This window comes from Pipistrellus hanaki, assembly GCF_964339955.1.
Source record: "Pipistrellus hanaki genome assembly, chromosome: 10".
NCBI classification, from domain to species: domain Eukaryota; kingdom Metazoa; phylum Chordata; class Mammalia; order Chiroptera; family Vespertilionidae; genus Pipistrellus; species Pipistrellus hanaki.
Window position 1 is genome coordinate 4,666,809 of NC_140512.1, and position 18,474 is coordinate 4,685,282.

At 41.2% G+C, this 18,474-nt stretch overlaps 1 protein-coding gene across 2 annotated transcripts; it reads left to right on the forward strand.

Annotated features, from left to right (window-relative positions):
* Positions 1-1,482: 1,482 nt before the first annotated feature.
* Positions 1,483-17,380, forward strand: CCDC126 (coiled-coil domain containing 126). 2 transcript variants are annotated; one of them, XM_084896359.1, is made up of 3 exons: positions 1,483-1,687; positions 12,745-13,147; positions 15,651-17,380. In XM_084896359.1, the coding sequence occupies exons 2-3, from the start codon at positions 12,910-12,912 to the stop codon at positions 15,833-15,835; spliced, it is 423 nt and encodes a 140-aa protein (XP_084752485.1). In that variant the 5' UTR covers positions 1,483-1,687; positions 12,745-12,909; the 3' UTR covers positions 15,836-17,380. The 2 variants fall into 2 exon arrangements, with proteins under 2 accessions (XP_084752485.1, XP_084752486.1); XM_084896360.1 differs by lacking the exon at positions 1,483-1,687 and adding an exon at positions 10,932-11,232.
* Positions 17,381-18,474: the final 1,094 nt, after the last annotated feature.

The window sequence follows — 18,474 nt, forward strand, 5'->3', positions numbered from 1 at the left end:
TTTATCTATTTTTGAACCACTAACACACTGCCTTAATTATTAGGGTTCTATAATAAAGCTTGATATCTGTCTTCCTTCTCTTTCACTAATCTTATTAATGATTGTGTTTGCTCTTTCATAAAATTTTAAATTAATTTGTTAAATATTTTTGTCACGCACACACAAACCTATTGAGATTGCACTGGATTTACAGGTAAATTTGGGAAGAGTTGACATCTCTAAGTATTGATGTTTTCAAATCTGTCTTCTTCAATGTGTCAAAAAATGTTTTCTTCATAAAGGTTTTGCATTTCTTTGCTTTATTCCTAGGTATTTGATATTTGTTTTAAGCTATTGTATGTGGTATTTATTTATTTATTTATTTATTTATTTATTTATTTATTCTTTATTCATTTCAAACAGGAAGGGAGAGGGAGAGAGAGATAGAAACATCAGTGATGAGAGAAAAATCACTGATTGGCTGCCTCCTGCAGGCGCCATATTGGGGATGAGTCTACAACCCGGCATATTGGGAATTGAATTATGACCTATTGATTCTAGGTCCACGTTCAACCACTGAGCCACGCTGGCTGGGTGAAATATTGATTTTTAAACAAATCATATTTAGTCCTAGTTGGTTTGGCTCAGCGGTTGGGTTGCAGGCTCCAGACGTGCGGCAACCAAATGATGTGTCTCCCTCACACTTTGCTTTTTCTCTTTTTCTATCTCTCTTTCTACCTTCTACTCTCTCTAAAAAGCAATGGAAAAAATAGCCTCGGATGAAGATTAACAACAAAACAGAACAAAAAACAAAACAAATAAGATTTATTAACCCTCTGTTAAATTTATTAATTTTAACGATTCATTTTTAGATTCTTTAGGATTTGCCCCACACATAATTTTACCACCTTGAAGAATAACAGTTTTGTTTCTTCCTAGCAAACCTTTTACTTTTCTTGCCTTACTCCACCGGCTAAGGACATTCAGGGACAACATATGTAGCTCACTTAAAAAAATTATTTATTTCAGAGGAAGGGGGAGGGAGAGAAACATCAATGATGAAGGGAATCATTGATGGGCTGCCTCCTGCACACCCCACTCTGGGGATGGAGCGCCCAACCGGGTCAGGCTCCCAGGTGGATGGATGCTCAACCACTGAGCCAGGCCGCCGGGCTGCAGGTCACTTTTAATCCCTACAAAGTCCTTTGGCCCCAAACCAACAGCTTTTGGAAATGTTGGTTCCCTGCTGCAGGGTCAGGAGTGAAAGAAGCCCACACTCCTTTTCCAGCGTCTGCAGAGAGAGGCAGCGGACGCCTCCATAAACCTCCCTCCAATCCGGAAGAAGGAGCGGGCCGGCCCTCCCTCCGGTTGCCACGCGACGGCGTCGCCCTGACCCGCGGCCGGAGCCTGAGGGCTCGGGGCACGTGCCGCCTCGTCCGCCCGCTGGGACTACAACCCCCACAATGCCGCGCGCGCCGCGGCCGCCGGCTCCGAGGCGGCGGGGGGAAGCGCCCGGGAGGCGGAGCGGAAGCGGAGTGCGGGGACCGCGGAGTGGAATCCCCACGAGCTGGAAAGCAGCCTCGTCGCGGATTCCCGGTCCCGCGTCCTTCCTTCATCCCGGCCCGGAGGCGGCTTCCCGGCGCGGGGCGCGGCTGACGCCCCCGATCGGAGCCCGGCGGCGGCGGCGGCGGCGACCAGAAGCCCGCAGGCAAGGCGGTGGGGGCGGGCGGAGGGGAGCCGGGCGGAGGCGCCCCGGCGGCGCGGCCCGCGGAGCCCCTCCGGCTGCGGCCGCCCCGGCCCCGCGGAGCCCGCCGCCGCCGCCCCCCGTCCGAGGCGGAGCGCGGGGGGCGAGGACCGAGCGCGGCTCCGGGGCCGCCGCGGCGGGGCGGGCGGAGCGGCCGCGCTCGCCTCTCTCCCTGGTTTGACAGCTCGGCTCTGTGCTGCTACACTGTAGAGGGAAGGAACGATCAGATCCGTAAGAAGTTTTATTTATTTTTTTGAGTTTATTTGAGCCCCACTGAGGTTCATTGTCGGGGAGCAGCATCTCAACAGATTGATGAGATGCTCAGGGCAATGGCAGTTGTGCCACTTATTTAAAAAAATATATATATTTTTAAAATTGATTTTTCACAGAGAGGAAGGGAGAGGGATAGAGAGCTAGAAACATCGATGAGAGAGAAACAATGATCAGCTGCCTCCTGCACACCCACTACTGGGGATGTGCCGGCAACCCAAGGTGCTTGCCCCTGACCGGAATCGAACCTGGGACCCTTGAGTCCGCAGGCCGACGCTCTGTCCACTGCGCCAGACCAGTCGGAGCTTTGCCACTTATTTTTACACATCAGAGGCAGAGGGTAAAACCTGAGGGGGTGACACGAACTCCATTGGTGATAGATGAGGGAGACGGGAGAAAGCAAAGCGGGGAACTCTGAGGCTGGGGAAAAAGGTAAAACGGGTAAACATTTTATATTAAACATTTGTATATTAAACATTTTATATTAAAATGGATAAAATGAGTAAACTTTTATATTGTTGGTATGGGGTAGGTGAAACAACCAACAGATAACTGACAATGAAGGGTTCTGGGGTCTGTACTCTGAGGGGTCTGGAAAAAAAAGGAAATTATCATGACATTCCAAAGGCATTGCAGTAGATGCAAAAAGACCCCAGTCAGGCTCAGTTCAGGGAAAGATTGACCTTGGTCCAGGAAGATAGCAGCCTAGGACAGCATTACCCTTGCTTTTAGTTAGGAAGTTTCCATTTCAGACCATCCTCTGGGGTTCCTTCAGGTCGCTGAGTTTGTAAGGCTCACCATGCAGGCTTCCGCCCAGCTGCCCAGGTTTAGTGTGCGGCCCCTTTTGCTTCCACAACTCTGAGAGATAAAGTCAAGCTCCCCCCTCCCACCCCCTTAAACTGTCACAAATAATCTTTATTTTTTTGCTACTCCTCACCCAAGGATATTTCCCCATTTATTTTTCAGAGAGAGTGGGAGGAGGGGGAGAGGCAGAGAGGAACGTCAGTGTGCTTCACACCTATTGGTTGCCTCCAGCACGAGTCCGGGCAGCCTGCAACCAAGGTACTTGCCCTTGACCAGAATCGAACCCAGGACCCTTCCGTCCAAGGGCCCAGGCTCTGTCCACTGAGCGAAACCAGGTAGGGCTCACATGCCTCTTTTTAGCTTCCTTTTCAAAACTCAGCTCCTGGGTGGGAGGTAAGGAGGAACTGAAATTACTCTCAGAAGCATGGCTCCGCCAGCCTGGGTTCCAATCCTGAGGCCGGAGTTTTCCCATCATTCAAATGGCAACAAACTGCACACCTTTAAGTTATTAGGATAAGAAGTCGTATACTTAACAATGCCACTAATTCTTTATTTGACAAAAAATAAATCTTTTGATTAGGATACTTTCATTAGCTACTCTGAAGTAGCCTCTGGATTTGTGAATTTTGTGTTTGTTTTTTTTTTAAATGACTATCACTCTAGTGTTGTTTTTTTATAATTTAAAAAAAATATTTTTTATTGATTTTTTTATAGAGAGGAAGGGAGAGAGATAGAGAATTAGAAACATCGATCAGCTGCTTCCTGCACACCCCTCACTGGGGATGTGCCCGCAACCAAGGTACATGCCCCTGACCGGAATCGAACCCGGGACCCTTCAGTCCACAGGCCGGCGCTCTGTCCACTGAGCCACACAGGTTTTGGCCACTGCAGCGTTCTTCACTTTATGTCTGTGCACCTTAAACCTAAGCAAAGAATTTTAAAAAACCTGCTGTTTTAGGATGGCTGAGGCTGTTCTTAGGAAACCGATGACTCTGCTTTTCTGTGGATCAGCTCTGGACTTACGTACAAGGACTCCTCACCCCCTCCCTGCGTTGTCCTTTGCGGGATCCTTAGAGCAGCTTAGGTGTTTGGCAGAGTAAGCATCTGCAGTCCTGAGGGAAACCCCTCCTCAGTACCCACTTCTTTTTACTTCTGTTCTTTCTCACCGGCTCGTCATTTCCTCCCTTTGGGATTTGTGCTTCCAAGTTGCAGTTTTTTGTTCTCAGGACAATTGATTCAGTGTAATAATACATTTTGTAAGGAAATGGCTTGAAATATTTCACATTAGCCCCTCTTTCGTTTGAGTTGTCCTTGCACTGTCTTCTGGATTTTACTGGTATTGGTGATGAGTTTTTCGTCAAAGAAATCTTTATGGTCCTTCATTGAAAGATTTTGTTTCACTTAAAATGTCTGTTTTGTACTATTTTGGGTTTGAACACTACGGTGTAGTAGGTAAAATACGTCCTGAGTGGTGCTCTGTTTGAATGTACAGTTATAGTGCGGCCTGATGAATATTCCGTGCACCGTCTTTAGTGACAGACGCATTTAAGTTGTTTTTTTCAGTAGAAGAGGAGACATCTAACGACTGTATTTCATAAAGATAACAGAGAGCCAGAGGGTATGCAAGTGGAAAACTTAAACCGTGGGAGATGGCATATGCACATAAAGATTTGCTGATTCATTTAAAAACATGGCAAAAATACTTGTCTTGAAAACAAAGGAACACGCTTCCGTGTCGGTGTTACTAGAAAAGTGTGGGAGAGGTAACGGCCACAGGAGGGGGTCCTTGGTCCTGGGCCAGCGCCGCCGCCAGGGTCTGTGTGACCTTCGGTTCCGCCGTGGGCCTCGGCTCCTCCCTGAAATGGTGCGCTGGCCTGGTTCCAAGGACTCTCCCAGCTCAGCCTTGGAACGAGGAGGGATTTTAGACATTCTTTCTCATGTGGGGGGGAAAGGATGCAGACCTCTTTAGTCATTTGTTTGTGTCTCAGGGGTGCACTTCCACAGGGAGGAAGGCAGTACGGGGGAAAGGTCTAGGAAGCTGCCACCACCGGACTCTCCTTCCTGAGCCGCAGTGCTCCCTCTGCATGGCTGCCATGCTTAGCTCTCTTCCTCCTCACTTCCTGCCGTTACCTCTTTTCTTTTACTCATGCCTCAGTTTACCTGTTATGCCTGCTTCTTTGTATACAGCTCTGGTTGTCCGTCCCCGAGCCCAAGTTCATTGTTCCTTCTTTTCTGAATTCTTTTCCCTTTTGCTCCTGCTCTCAAATCAGCATTCTGGTTTTCTGAGGGGCCTCTCTTTGTCCGAGGCTTAGGCAAAGGTGCACAGAGCTAGTCTGGTCCCCTGTGGGGGGGGCCGTGGGGCCACGTGGCACAGAACATGACTGGCTGAGGCTGTGGGCAGGTCAGACCCTGTGACGGAAAGACCCAGTGCTGCACCATCTATTTTAGATTAAAATTTTACTCTGGCATAGTGACTGAGTCGTTGTCCTTTTGCCTTAACCTGTTCTATTCTTAACCCTGACTCACTTTACCCAGATTTTTCTGTCTTTTCACTCTTCAGTGTTACAGTCTTCTCTCCCCTCTCCCAAACGTGCCATCTAAAAATGACCTAATATCTTTAGCCCTAGCGGGTTTGGCCCGGTGGATAGAGCATTTGGCCTGTGGACAAAAGGGTCCCGGGTTCGATTCTAGTCAAGGGCGTGTATCTTGGTTGCAGGCTCCTCCCTGGCCGGGCCCTGGTTGGGGAGCGTGCAGGAGACAACGAATCAACGTGTTTCTCTCTGTCTTTCCCTCTCTCTTCCACCTCCCCTAAAAATCAAAGGGAAAATAACCTCGGGTGAGGATTAGCAAAAAACAAAATAAAAATCATCTAATATCTTTAGATATGATATTTCTGTATCTCAGCTGGAGTTCTAGGGTAGCTTTTCTCAAGGCAGTTCACATTTTTGATCTTACAGCTAATTAGGAGTGAATGACTGTGTCCTGTGTTCAGTCTTTACCGCCCCCCTCCCCCCCCATTAACCTTAGGCAATATTACGTAGAGCAAGAATTTCAGTAATTTAGGATTTAGAAATGCCCTTTCCCCCTGAAATTGCATTCCAAGATCAAATCTGTGGGGAACTTGTTTCTGAGCCTTTTTTGGAGAGAACTCTCTGAACCCCTGAGCTCTGGTGAACACACTGTCTCCTTTTTGTAAGAAATATCTGCTTCTCTGGCTGTACATTTCTTAGGAGACTAATAGCGATTCTTGCAGGGTAGTACCTTTGGCGCAGTGAGAGGTCTCTGCTTGCTAGTTGCTGATACTATTGCTGAAGGGAGTTGCTTTAGCTGTGGCCATGTTGGTTCATGAAGCAGATTGCCAAAGAAATGCAGAAATGGGATTTAAAGGAGAGGTTTTAAAAATAGGATTAGACATCCACTAATGTTTTTTATGTTGCTATTGCACTGTTTACATAAAACTACAAGGAGGTATTTCGGGACAGGTAGCGTGAAATGCAGTGTTTTTAAATTTTTTGACTACAGCCCATAACATGAGTCCTTATGTCAAGACTCCACAGATGTATAGCTCTGTGTGTGCATGTGTGTACCTGTGTATGAAAAAGATATATCTATATCTATATCTATATCTATATCTATCTATATCTATCTATATATATCTATATATATCTATATATATATCTATATATATCTGTATATATATGTATTTATATGTAAACAGAAAGAAAAGTTTTGCAAAATGAAGTCTGTAGTGGGCGAAGTCTACTCTGATGGTTTCTATTTTATCTTTTTTTTAAAAAAATATATATTTTATTGATTTTTTTACAGAGAGGATGGGAGAGAGACAGAGAGCTAGAAACGTCGATGTGAGAGAAACATCGACCAGCCGAGCCTCCTGCACACCCCCAACCGGGGATGTGCACGCAACCAACACACATGCTCCTGACCGGAATCAAACCCGGGACCCCTCAGTCCGCAGACCGATGCTCTACCACTGAGCTAAACCGGTTTCGGCTTATCTTGTTTTTTAAACAAGTGCCAGTTGCAAACTATTAAGTTGATTTTGTTTCTTGTTTTTGAAAACATTGGAGTCCTGGTTGAAAGTTTGGAGCCTCATTTCCCCCTTTTGTTTGATGTTGGGTAGTCAGTTCTCTTTGTGCATCTCATTATGTTTATGAGAGTTCTAATTTAAATATTCACTGACTATCTGTCTTTATTGTCCTTAGTAACAGCGTTAGATTAATGTATTTGTCTTGGCTAGTGAGAAACCACTGACAATTTGCTTAAATATCTAGTTGTTTGATGTTTGCTGTTTGGCAAGTGACACAGTAAAACTTAAACCAGATCTTTGGAGCTTTACAGATCTCCAACGGTTTTGCAAATTGGAGTGGGGACATTAAGTCCAGGAATAAATATAAAAATAAGGAAAATAATTTCCCCAGGTTCTTTGTTTTTGATATGTTTGTGTTCTTTAACAAGGACTATTGTAGAGTTTGAAAACATTCAATTAAAACTGCTTAATAACAATGATCAATTAACATGACAGTGGATTGCTACCTAGACTTTATTCCACACCCCATCTTGCCACTGCCCCTTTCATGTTAGAAAACACCAATAAGACTACATTTTTCTGAGTAAAGATCACCGTATTGAATCATTATTGTTCCTGTATATTACAAACAGCAGCTGTCATTCTCCTAAGAAAGAGGCCGCAAAGCTTTCCTTGCTTGTGGCTTTCTTCTGTTCACTTCGGAAGGTTTCTGCAAACCAGGCCAGTCCATGCTGGGCGTTGGGATCCCTCTCCTTCTCATTGGTTTGTGCCGAGGAGGGTGAGAGCGAGGGATTTACTGTCTGCTCCCGAGATTCTGGTCAGAAAAGAATCTAAAGGTTTTAGTTGAAAGGTAATTGGAACCAGACTTTGTGCTTCCTCTCCTTTCTCAGCTCAGACTCTGGTCTTCCTGGACCTTGCACCTCCTCTGGACTCCACAGCCGTCCTCACACTGTCCTGCTTGTTTTCTCCACAGCGATTTACAGGCTGGAGTTAGTTTGTTTCTGTGTTTGCTTGCTTATTGTCCTACTGCTACTAAAGCATATTCTCCAGAAGCACAGGATCCTGTCTTCCTTCATTTCACCTTTACATCTCCAGTTTCTGCCACGTAGTAGGCGCTTTAAATAAATGTGAATGAACAAGTGAGCAAAATGAATGAATGAACAAAGTTCTTTCATGCTTTAAATGGAACTGCGTGTGGTAAAGGCTGTGCTTGGGCCTAGGCCTTTATGCACCCTCCCCTCAGTTCCTCTCCCCAAGCTCTTTTTTTTGAAAACGTGTTCTTTCTTCTTAGTGTGTTTGCTGGTCATGGTGAAGTTGTCTACATCCAGAACACCTTGTTTTATCTTTGTTTTACTTCATATCTTTTCTATTGTAGTATTATGCTCATATAAAAAAACACACAAAGATCTAAGATTGCTGAAGTCCTTTCTGTAGCAACTTTGTAATACTTTGATTTATGTGAATAAAGCATATTTGAAACTTAAATGTGCTAACTAGATAATTGAATGAATAGCACAAGTTATATATCTTAAGAATTTTGAGATCATTGCTCTAAACTGCCATTACTATTTTTTGGTTATATTCTTAAAAAAAATGTTTTATTGATTTTTTTATAAAGAGGAAGGGAGAGGGATAGAGAGTTAGAAACATCGATGAGAGAGAAACATCAACCAGCTGCCTCCTGCAACCCTCTAACTCTCATGGCACATTACTTCATATAAACTGACTTCATATAGTCAGTTTGTATGAAGTAATGTGCCATGAGAGTTAGAGGGTTGCAGGAGGCAGCTGGTTGATGTGCCCATAACCAAGGTACATGCCCCTGACCGGAATCGAACCTGGGACCCTTGAGTCCTCAGGCCGATGTGCTATCCATTGAGCCAAACTGGTTAGGGCTTCTGGTTATATTCTTTTAAAGCAAAAAATAACAAGCTTCACTTAATGTTACTGCTCATTCAGTGGAGGCCAGGGAGGTAGCGTGGTACAGAGAAAAACCTAATAGTGAATTAGGACCTGCGATCTGGACCGGTACAGTTTTTTCCACAAACTGTGTCACTTTCGGCAAGACACTTAGCATTTCTGGGCGTTGGTTTCTTCATCTGAAATATGAGGGGATTGGATTAGATTTCTTCCTAGGTTCTTCCAGCCTAGAAATGGATGATTGAAAACATTTTAGTTTTATCTCAAAATTCCTGTCTCCGCTGCCCCTTCCCACCCAAAAAGCATTGCAGGGAGGTTATACCGCTGCTCGGGAGGAGGTGGGTTAGGTCCGGGATGTGCTCCAAGGGAACTAACTACAATATAAGGCGTCTCTGCTGAGTGCTCACCAGGCTCTGGGGTTTGTGGCAGCAGTGTAGGGCATGTACCCTTAAGGGACCTGAGACTTAGGAGACCGGGCTCACATGCGATTGGATGGCACCATGTGTGAAGTCAGTTCGTATGAAGTAATGTGCCATGAGAGTTAGAGGATGAACATGGGTTGCAGTGGTTCTCAACCTTCCTAATGCCGCGACCCTTTAATACAGCTCCTCATGTCATGGCGACCCCCAACCATAAAGTTATTTTCGTTGCTACTTCATAACTGTAATTTTGCTGCTGTTAGGAATCGTAATGTAAACATCTGTGTTTTCTGATGGTCTTAGGCGACCCTATAGCGGTTCTCAGCATTAAATTAAAAATGCTTAATAACTTTATTCCACAGGCCGACCCACAGGATGAGAACCGCTGCTGTAGATGCCGTAATTATCATCACCTTTCTCTTTTAAAAAATTGAAGTATAACCTTTTCTTTTTTTTCTTTAAATTATAAAAATACAGACCTGCATCATTTAAAATTTAGAATTGTAAATTTGAAAATATTAAAAAAAAAATTAACCTGTTTTAACAATTGTCATTATGTCTGGCAAGTGGTAAACTTAGATGTATAAACTTAGAACTTATTATTTTCTTTTTAAAAAATTTTTATTAAGTTATTACATATGTGTCCTTTCCCCCCCATAGCCCCCCCATTCACCTGCTCATGCCCTCACCCCCCTAGTGTCCACTGATTAGGCTTATATGTGTGCAGACAAGTCCTTTGGTTGATCTCTCCCACTTTCCCCAACCCTCCCCTGTCTTCCCTCTGAGGTTTTATGGTCTGATTGATGCTTCTCTGTCTCTGGATCTGTTTTTGTCCATCAGTTTATGTTGTTCACTATATTCCACAAATGAGTGAGATCATGTGATATTTATCTTTCTCTGACTGACTTATTTCGCTTAGCATAATGCTCTCCAGGTCCATCCATGCTGTTGCAAATGGTAGGAGTTCCTTTCTTTTTACAGTAGCATGGTATTCCATTGTGTAGATGTACACAGTTTTTTAATCCACTCATCTGCTGTTGGGCACTTAGGCTGTTTCCAAATCTTAGCTATGGTAAATTGTGCTGCTATGAACATAGGGGTGCATATATCCTTTCTGATTGGTGTTTCTAGGTTCTTGAGATATATTCCTAGAAGTGGGATCACTGGGTCAAATGGGAGTTCCATTTTTAGTTTTTTGAGGAAACTCCATACTGTTCTCCATAATGGCTGCACCAGTCTGCATTCCCATTAGCAGTGCACGAGGGTTCCTTTTTCTCCGCATCCTCACCAGCACTTGTCATTTGTTGATTTGTTGATGATAGCCATTCTGACAGGTGTGAGATGGTACCTCATTGTCATTTTGATAGTTAATTTGAGCATGTTTTCATATATCTCTTGGTCTTTTGTATGCCCTCTCTCGAAAGGTATCTATTTAGGTTCGTTGCCCATTTTTATTTTATTTAATTTTTTTAAATATATTTTTTTATATTCTATTGATTTTTTTACATAGGGGGGAGAGAGGGATAGAGAGTTAGAAACATTGATGAGAGAGAATTATTGATCAGCTGCCTCTTGCACACCCCCTACTGGGGATGTGCCCGCAACCAAGGTACATGCCCTTGACCGGAATCAAACCTGGGACCTTTCAGTCTGCAGGCCAATGCTCTATCCACTGAGCCAAACCGGTTTTGGTTCGTTGCCTATTTTTAAATTGGATTATTTTCCTTTTGTTAAGTTGTATGAGTTCCCTGTAAATGTTGGAGATTAAGCCCTTATCGGAGATAACATTGGTAAATATGTTCTCCCATGCAGGGGGCTTTCTTGTTGTTTTGTTGATGGTTTCTTTTGCTGTGCAGAAGCTTTTAATTTTGATGTCCCATTTGTTTATTTTCTCTTTAGTTTCCATTGCCCTAAGAGCTGTATCGGTGAAGAAATTGCTTCGGCATATGTCTGAGATTTCTCTGCCTGTGGATTCCTCCAAGATTTTTATGGTTTCCCGTCCTATGTCTAAGACCTTCATCCATTTTGAGTTTATTTTTGTGTATGGTGTAAGTTGGCGGTCTAGTTTCATTTTTTTTTTTTTTCATTTATCTGTGCAGTTTTCCCAATATCATTTATTGAAGAAACTGTCTTGAGTCCATTGTATGCTCTTGCATCCTTAGTCAAATATTAATTGAGCATAGTGATTTGGTTCGATTCCTGGGTTCTCTTTTCTATCCCATTGATCTATTATATATGTCTGTTCTTGTGCCAGTATCAGGCAGTTTGAGACCAGTGGCTTTGTAGTATAGCTTGAAATCTGGTATTGAGATCCCACCTACTTTGTTCTTTCTCAGGATTGCTGCAGCTATTTGGGGTCTTTTTTTTTTTATTACAGATGAATTTTTGGAAAGTTCGTTCTAGGTCTGTGAAATATGCTGATGATATTTTAATGGGGAGTACATTGAATCTATAGATTGCTTTGGGTAGTATGGACATTTTTAATGATGCTGATTCTACCAATCCATGAACATGGTATGTCCTTCCATCTGTTTATATCTTCCTCTATCTCTTTTTTTCAGTGTCCTGTAGTTTTCCCAGTAGAGGTCTTTTACCTCCTTAGTTAAGGTTATTCCTAGGTATCTTAATTTTTTTGGTGCAATGGTAAAAGGGATTGTAAGTGGTGTATAAAAATGCCATATATTTCTAGGCGTTAATTTTGTATCCTGCTACATTGCAGAATTCAATTATTATGACTTATATTTAATCTTAGGATTAATGCTTCTTAAGATTCTCTAATTGCCGTTAGTAATATCTTCTAGTGACATTTTCAAATATTGGCACACTTACTTATATTGCAGTTGTTGTTGTTGTTGTTGTTTGTTTTTTTTAAGTCAGACAGGTATTTTGACTTTCCAGTGTTTTATTTTTTCTCATTTCTAACTTTAAATTTGGCATCTACTTTTTTTTTTTTTTTTTTTTTTTTTTTTAAGAGGAGGAGAAATAGTTTTTGGACATTTAGATTGGTGACCTGTTATGAATAGACTGAAATCTCCTATAAATCTTACATTCATAATTTTAGCTATAAATGACAAGAAGTCATTCAAAGAATTTTATAATTATGATGGTATTTTAAAGAAATATTTTCAATGAATCGACATTTCTGTTTAAAATTTTTTAAAAAAATATATATATTTTATTGATTTTTACACAGAGAGGAATTGAGAGGGATAGAGAGTTAGAAACGTCGATGAGAGAGAAACATCGACCAGCTGCCTCTTGCACCCCCCAATGGGGATGTGCCCGCAACCAAGGTACGTGCCCTTGACCGGAATTGAACCCGGGACCTTTCAATCCGCAGGCCGACGCTCTATCCACTGAGCCAAACCGGTTTCGGCTCTGTTTTAAATTTTTGAAGAGCTATGTAAAGGAAACTGATAAAGATCTGAGTGGTGGAGAAAGTAGGCAAAGAAGATGACATAGTTCCAAATCAAAACTATTTATAGAAACTCTTCTTAAATATGTCATTGTTTATTCTGTTACTGACACAGGTTATGACTAATGGCCTTTTTTCTTCTCAGTTTTACAGGGGAAATTGAGAGCTGGAGGCCATCTTGTTGAAGATGAAGAATATACCATATTAGCAGAGAAGGAGGAGGAGGGAATTTGTTTTCCCTTCAGAAATCTTGATTGGTGGCTTGCTTATAGTTACCACTTTTCAGCTTAGGCTGTTTGCTTCAGGAGAAATGATTTTTTCAATCTCCAGAAAAAATATGTCCCAGAAATTGAGTTTACTGTTGCTTGTATTTGGATTCATTTGGGGATTGATGTTACTGCACTATACTTTTCAACAACCAAGACATCAAAGTAGTGTCAAGTTACGTGAACAAATACTAGATTTAAGCAAAAGATACGTTAAAGCTCTAGCAGAGGAAAATAAGAACACAATGGATGTTGAGAATGGCGCTTCAATGGCAGGATATGGTAAGTTAACGTAGACTATTTCTAGTTTTCTCCTCTTGAACCTATCCCTATTTAAAGATAGTCATAGAAAAAGAAACAAAGATAGTCATGGAAGTCTAACTCTACTTAGTGCAAAGGACTTTACAAATAATGTTTTCCTCGCTTTTTATTATGAAAAATTCAATTGTACTGAAAAAGAAATAATGATATTCATATATCTATCACTTTAATAATTATTAATATTTTGTAGTGTTATGTCTAATTCTTTTTAAATACATATTTTTATTGATTTCAGAGAAGAAGGGAGAGAGAGAGATAGAAACATCAATGATGAGAGAGACTCATTGATTGGCTGCTCCTGCACACCCCCAACTGGGGATCGAGTCTGCAACCTGGGTATATGCCCTTGACCAGAATTGAACCCAGGACCTTCATTCCGCAGGCTGATGCTCTATTTACCAAACCAAACCAGCAAGGGCCCTGAGACATCTTATTAGTAATATAAACTATCAGGTGTAGTCACAGAGGCCCACTATGAGTAACAAAGTCTCTTTTAAAATATATTGATTTTTTACAGAGAGGAGGAGAGAGGGATAGAGAGCTAGAAACATCGATGAGAGACAAACATCGACCAGCTGCCTCTTGCACACCCCCTACTGGGGATGTGCCCGCAACCAACGTACATGCCCTTGACCAGAATCGAACCCGGGGCCTTTCAGTCCGCAGACCGACGCTCTACCACTGAGCCAAACCGGTTTCAGCCAAAGTCTCTTTTCCACTCAGGAAATTCCAAGTGTTTAGAGCTACCTCCCAGGAATCCCTGATAAAGCCCAGCTAATTTTTTATTATACAATGTATTGTATTCTTTGGGGCATCCCGAATCTTAGTGTATTTAGGTCTTTCCTCTTGACCTAGTCAAATTCCCTAGAGAAAGAGTATAGGTCTCCCAGGTGTTCTGGGCCTGAGTGAGAGGAAGAGACGGGAGAAGGGGTCGCCTCAGCACTTCCTATGTAAACTGCACCCCCAGTGTTCAGTGTGGTCCCCAGGCCCTCAACTGCTTACTAGCCTCAGAAAATACATGAGATTTTTTGCAATGGGGAAGGGCTTTGCAATTTTATTTTATTTTTTTCAATTTTGGAGTGGTAGGAATCAAATTGCTTTATAAATGTTCATCTAATCCTGTTTTTTAAAAAATATATTTTTATTGATGAGAGGAATCATTGATTGGCCGCCTCCTGCATTCCCCCTCCTGGGGACCAAGCCCACAACCCGGGCATGTGCCCTTGACCGGAATCAAACCTGGGACTCTTGAGTCCTCAGGCTGACACTCTATATACTGTGCCAAACCGGCTAGGGCTAGTCCTGTTTTAATTCCTTCTTTACCCATGTTTTTATTGGTAGTTGGTCCTGGGCCTTTTAGGGTGGGGTTCGGAGGAGAAAATCAAATTGCTTCTTGGTATTTTTCCTCTTTCAAGGTCCAATGTTTTCAGGTCTGCTAAGTCAGTTAGTGCTCATCTGCTTTTCAGCTTCTGGAATCTTGTTGCTATTGTCTCTTCTTGTTAAGTTTGGCCTCCTGGGTTTAAAAAAGAAAAAGAAAAAAACACCTGCATTGTTTTGGTGGCTTATTCAGAGTCATCAGAGGTGACATGCCTTTGTTTACCATCTTTATCTGGGAATGCCCTAGATAAAAGGCATTTCCATTTTTTCTTCTCCCTTTGATGATGTTTTTATGAGATGATGAGGGTCAAATGTAGGTGACCAGAGTTGAAGGAGTTGGCATGCATTGAGATTGGTGTACTTGTGGCAGATGTAGATGCAGGTTATACTGTTTTACATTCTGCTTAGTCCAGCAGTGAAGAAGCAGTTCTCCTGGAACAAGAGAAATACTTGAAAACAAAATTCATTCTACTTGAGCAGAATAACTGTGATATTTTGAAAAGTCGAGCTGTCTATGTTGTGCTGCCCAGCTCTGCAGGACAACGCAGTTTTAAAAGCAAAAATGAGATCCTCCACACCTGATATTTTATAAACTGTGCTTTAAAAACATACATTTTTATTCACTTCAGAGAGGAAGGAAGAGGGAGAGAGAGAGAGAAATATCAATGATGAGAAAGAAACATCAGTTGGCTTCCTCCTGCGTGCCCATTACTGAGGATTGAGCCTTCAACCTGGGCATGTGCCCTGACCAGGAATCAAACCGTGACCTCCTGGTTCACAGGTCGACCTTCAACCATTGAGCCACACTGACTGGGTGGGATTAATCTTTTTTACCAGACTTTAAATCTGTTTTATTGCACTGGAAAAGTGAGAGTTCCCCCATATTTATAAAACGGAAATTCCCTTAAGCTCTGATGCTATTGATTACAATAATTAGGCCTTTTCTATTTGTGGTCTGAGTGCTTTCTCTCTAGTATATTTTCTTTCAGATGACTTAATAAATGCTCACTTTTCCCCTCAAACTATGAAAACACAAATATTAATGCTAATGTTTAATATGTTTTATTTTGATTTCCTCCCCCCCTAGCGGATCTAAAAAGAACAATTGCTGTCCTTCTGGATGACATTTTACAGCGGTTGGTGAAACTAGAGAACAAAGTTGACTATATCGTTGTGAACGGCTCAGCAACCAACACTACCAATGGTACTAGTGGGAACCTGGTGCCAGTCACCACGCACAAAAGGATCAGTGCATCCGGCAACATTAGATAACAGTTAAAGATCACCTTGTGCTGCCGCATCCCATGGGTTAGATCCGAGGACAGAAACGCTTTCAAACCGCTGGCTAGGCTAGAGTAATACTTTTCAGATACTCTGCATTTTCAAGGAATATTCCAGAATTGTGGAACTCTTATTCTGTATATAAAGTTTTAAAAGTTATTAGTTTGCTTTCAGGCAAGGCTCTTCAATGCTGAACTGTATCCTTTAAAGGGAATTTGGTAACATGGTTGATGTGGTATGCAGATAGGTGATCTTTATGGAAACCTTTTGTGTTTGAGGTCAAGCTGAAATAAACACACTGAAAGACACGGCTTCCTTTCTAGGAAATATTTATTTAAATATGTAACGTTTTTCAGACAAGTGAAGAATATTGTTATCGAATCATTCTGTCATTTGTTCTCAATATATGTAATCTCAGACTGATAACTGTTAAAAAGTGTGCTTATTTCCAGTGCTATATTTTGTTACTCAGATGATGAGTAGAGCAAGGAAGTATAATGTTGAAAATAATGTCTTGAAATCATGACCCAAAGAATGTCTTCATTTGCACTATCCTTCAGAATAACTGAAGGTTAATTATTGTATATTTTTAAAAAGTACATTTGTATGAGAATAATCTTGAAATGGGTAGTAGCCACTGTCTGTAACCTATTCTTAACATTGGGACAATTAAAGAACATTAAGATAGTAATTGCAAATCTCATATGTAACATTTTCTTACATGTATTCTGAAAACAAATGATATTTTTATGATGAGATAAAAATAAGTATTAACAGTTTAACCCATTGAGTGTCTGTGCTGTCAGGGAAGCATATTATTTCCGTATTTGGATAATTTTGCCTTTATGTTGGCAGGGGAAGGGAGACGGAGACATTCGTGAGACTGGGGCCAGATGCATAGATGTATGAAGGTATTTGTGCTACGTTAAATTACTTGGAAAATGTTAACATTATATAAGAGTACCCTGCTTTATGGAATTTTGGATTTGTATAATAGAGACATTAGTTGTTTATTTTATGTAATGACCACTTAAAATAATTAGAAACATTTAAGATATAATATAAATTATGAAGATTAACTCTTCTTTCAGGAAAACAGTTAATGTATATAGCACAGAAGATCCTAATCTTGGGTAATCCCAGCATAGAGCAAAGGACACCTTTATTTAAATGTCCCTGGTAGAAGATTTAATTGCCACATGGTGCCCTATATTTCATAGTATTTATTCTCTATAATAACTGCCAAGAGCAGCTAGCTTCTAGATTTAGACTATATTGAATTTAGTTTTGGATATTACATTGTTCATTATTGCAATATGCTACCACACATAGAAGCAATAATTAAAATGTTTTATTAAAATAAGTATGAAAAAATTTTATGAAAGGGAGCTTTCCAAACTTTCTCTGTACTCTGTGTGAAGAAGTGAATTATATACCATTGTCAGGAATAATTGTTCTGTCTTTCTTTTTAGATGTGGACATTTTTTGTTTTTTGTTTTTGTTTTCAGGGATTAAATAAACTATATTATTTGTACTTACAAAGTGTTATCATAAGTTTTTTTCTTTACTGGTGATTGTGCATTTAATAACTGGTTAATGATTAAAAGGAATCTTAGAACGTTTGGGTTTGTTCCACCAACTTGAGATAACTTTTTCAGAAGAGGGAAGCGGATGGCTGTCTTGTTTAGTTTAGGAGAGACAGTGCAAGGGCTCATAGGAACAAGTCTGAGGACATGACCGAAGGCAGTTTCCTAGGTTTTTACCCTCAAGTTGAAGTTTATTAAGTTTTTGTAAGTCATGCCTGAGTATTTATATTGCAAGTTAATCTTAATTGGTTATTAGCACATAAGACATCACTAAAGATACTAGAAATCTTCAAATTTATTTCAGAGTATCTTTAAAAAAAAAAAATATATATATATATTATTGATTTATTTTTTATTTTTTATTTTTTTATAGAGAGGAAGGAAGAAGGAGAGTTAGAAACATCGATGAGAGAGAAACATCAATCAGCTGCCTCCTGCACACCCCCTACTGGGGATGTGCCCACAACCAATGTACATGCCGTAGACCAGAATTGAACCTGGGACCCTTGAGTCTGAAGGCCAACACACTATCCACTGAGTTAGGGCTCAAATGGTACTTCTTAAGGGAAGTTGTCTTTGACCACCTCCCTAAAATGGCATACCTCTAACATTATTCTTACCCTTTTTCCTTTTTTCACAGTTGTGGTGTATATAACATTAAATTGTATATTAATTTTCCCCCCTGATGCTTCTTAGAATATGAGCTCCAGGAAGGCAAGCACTTCATTTCATTCACTGTGAAACCTGGGCGTATCCAACGCGTCTGACACAGCAGAGGTGCCTGATGAACATTTGTTAAAATGAGTTACTAAACCTTTTACACTTTCTGCTCTGTGCATCTATACCTTTACTTATATTTTAAAAATTTACACTATACGTTCTTTTTGTGCAACCTATCGTGAACTTCTTTACAGTACTTTCACGGTTGTTCTGTTATTCTGGCAAAGTCACAGTTGATAATCATCTTTCACTCAATTAGACGTTTTGGTTGCAGATAAAAGATTTAGACCTAGGTGTGGAGCAAGTTTGAGGCCTGTCCTCTTC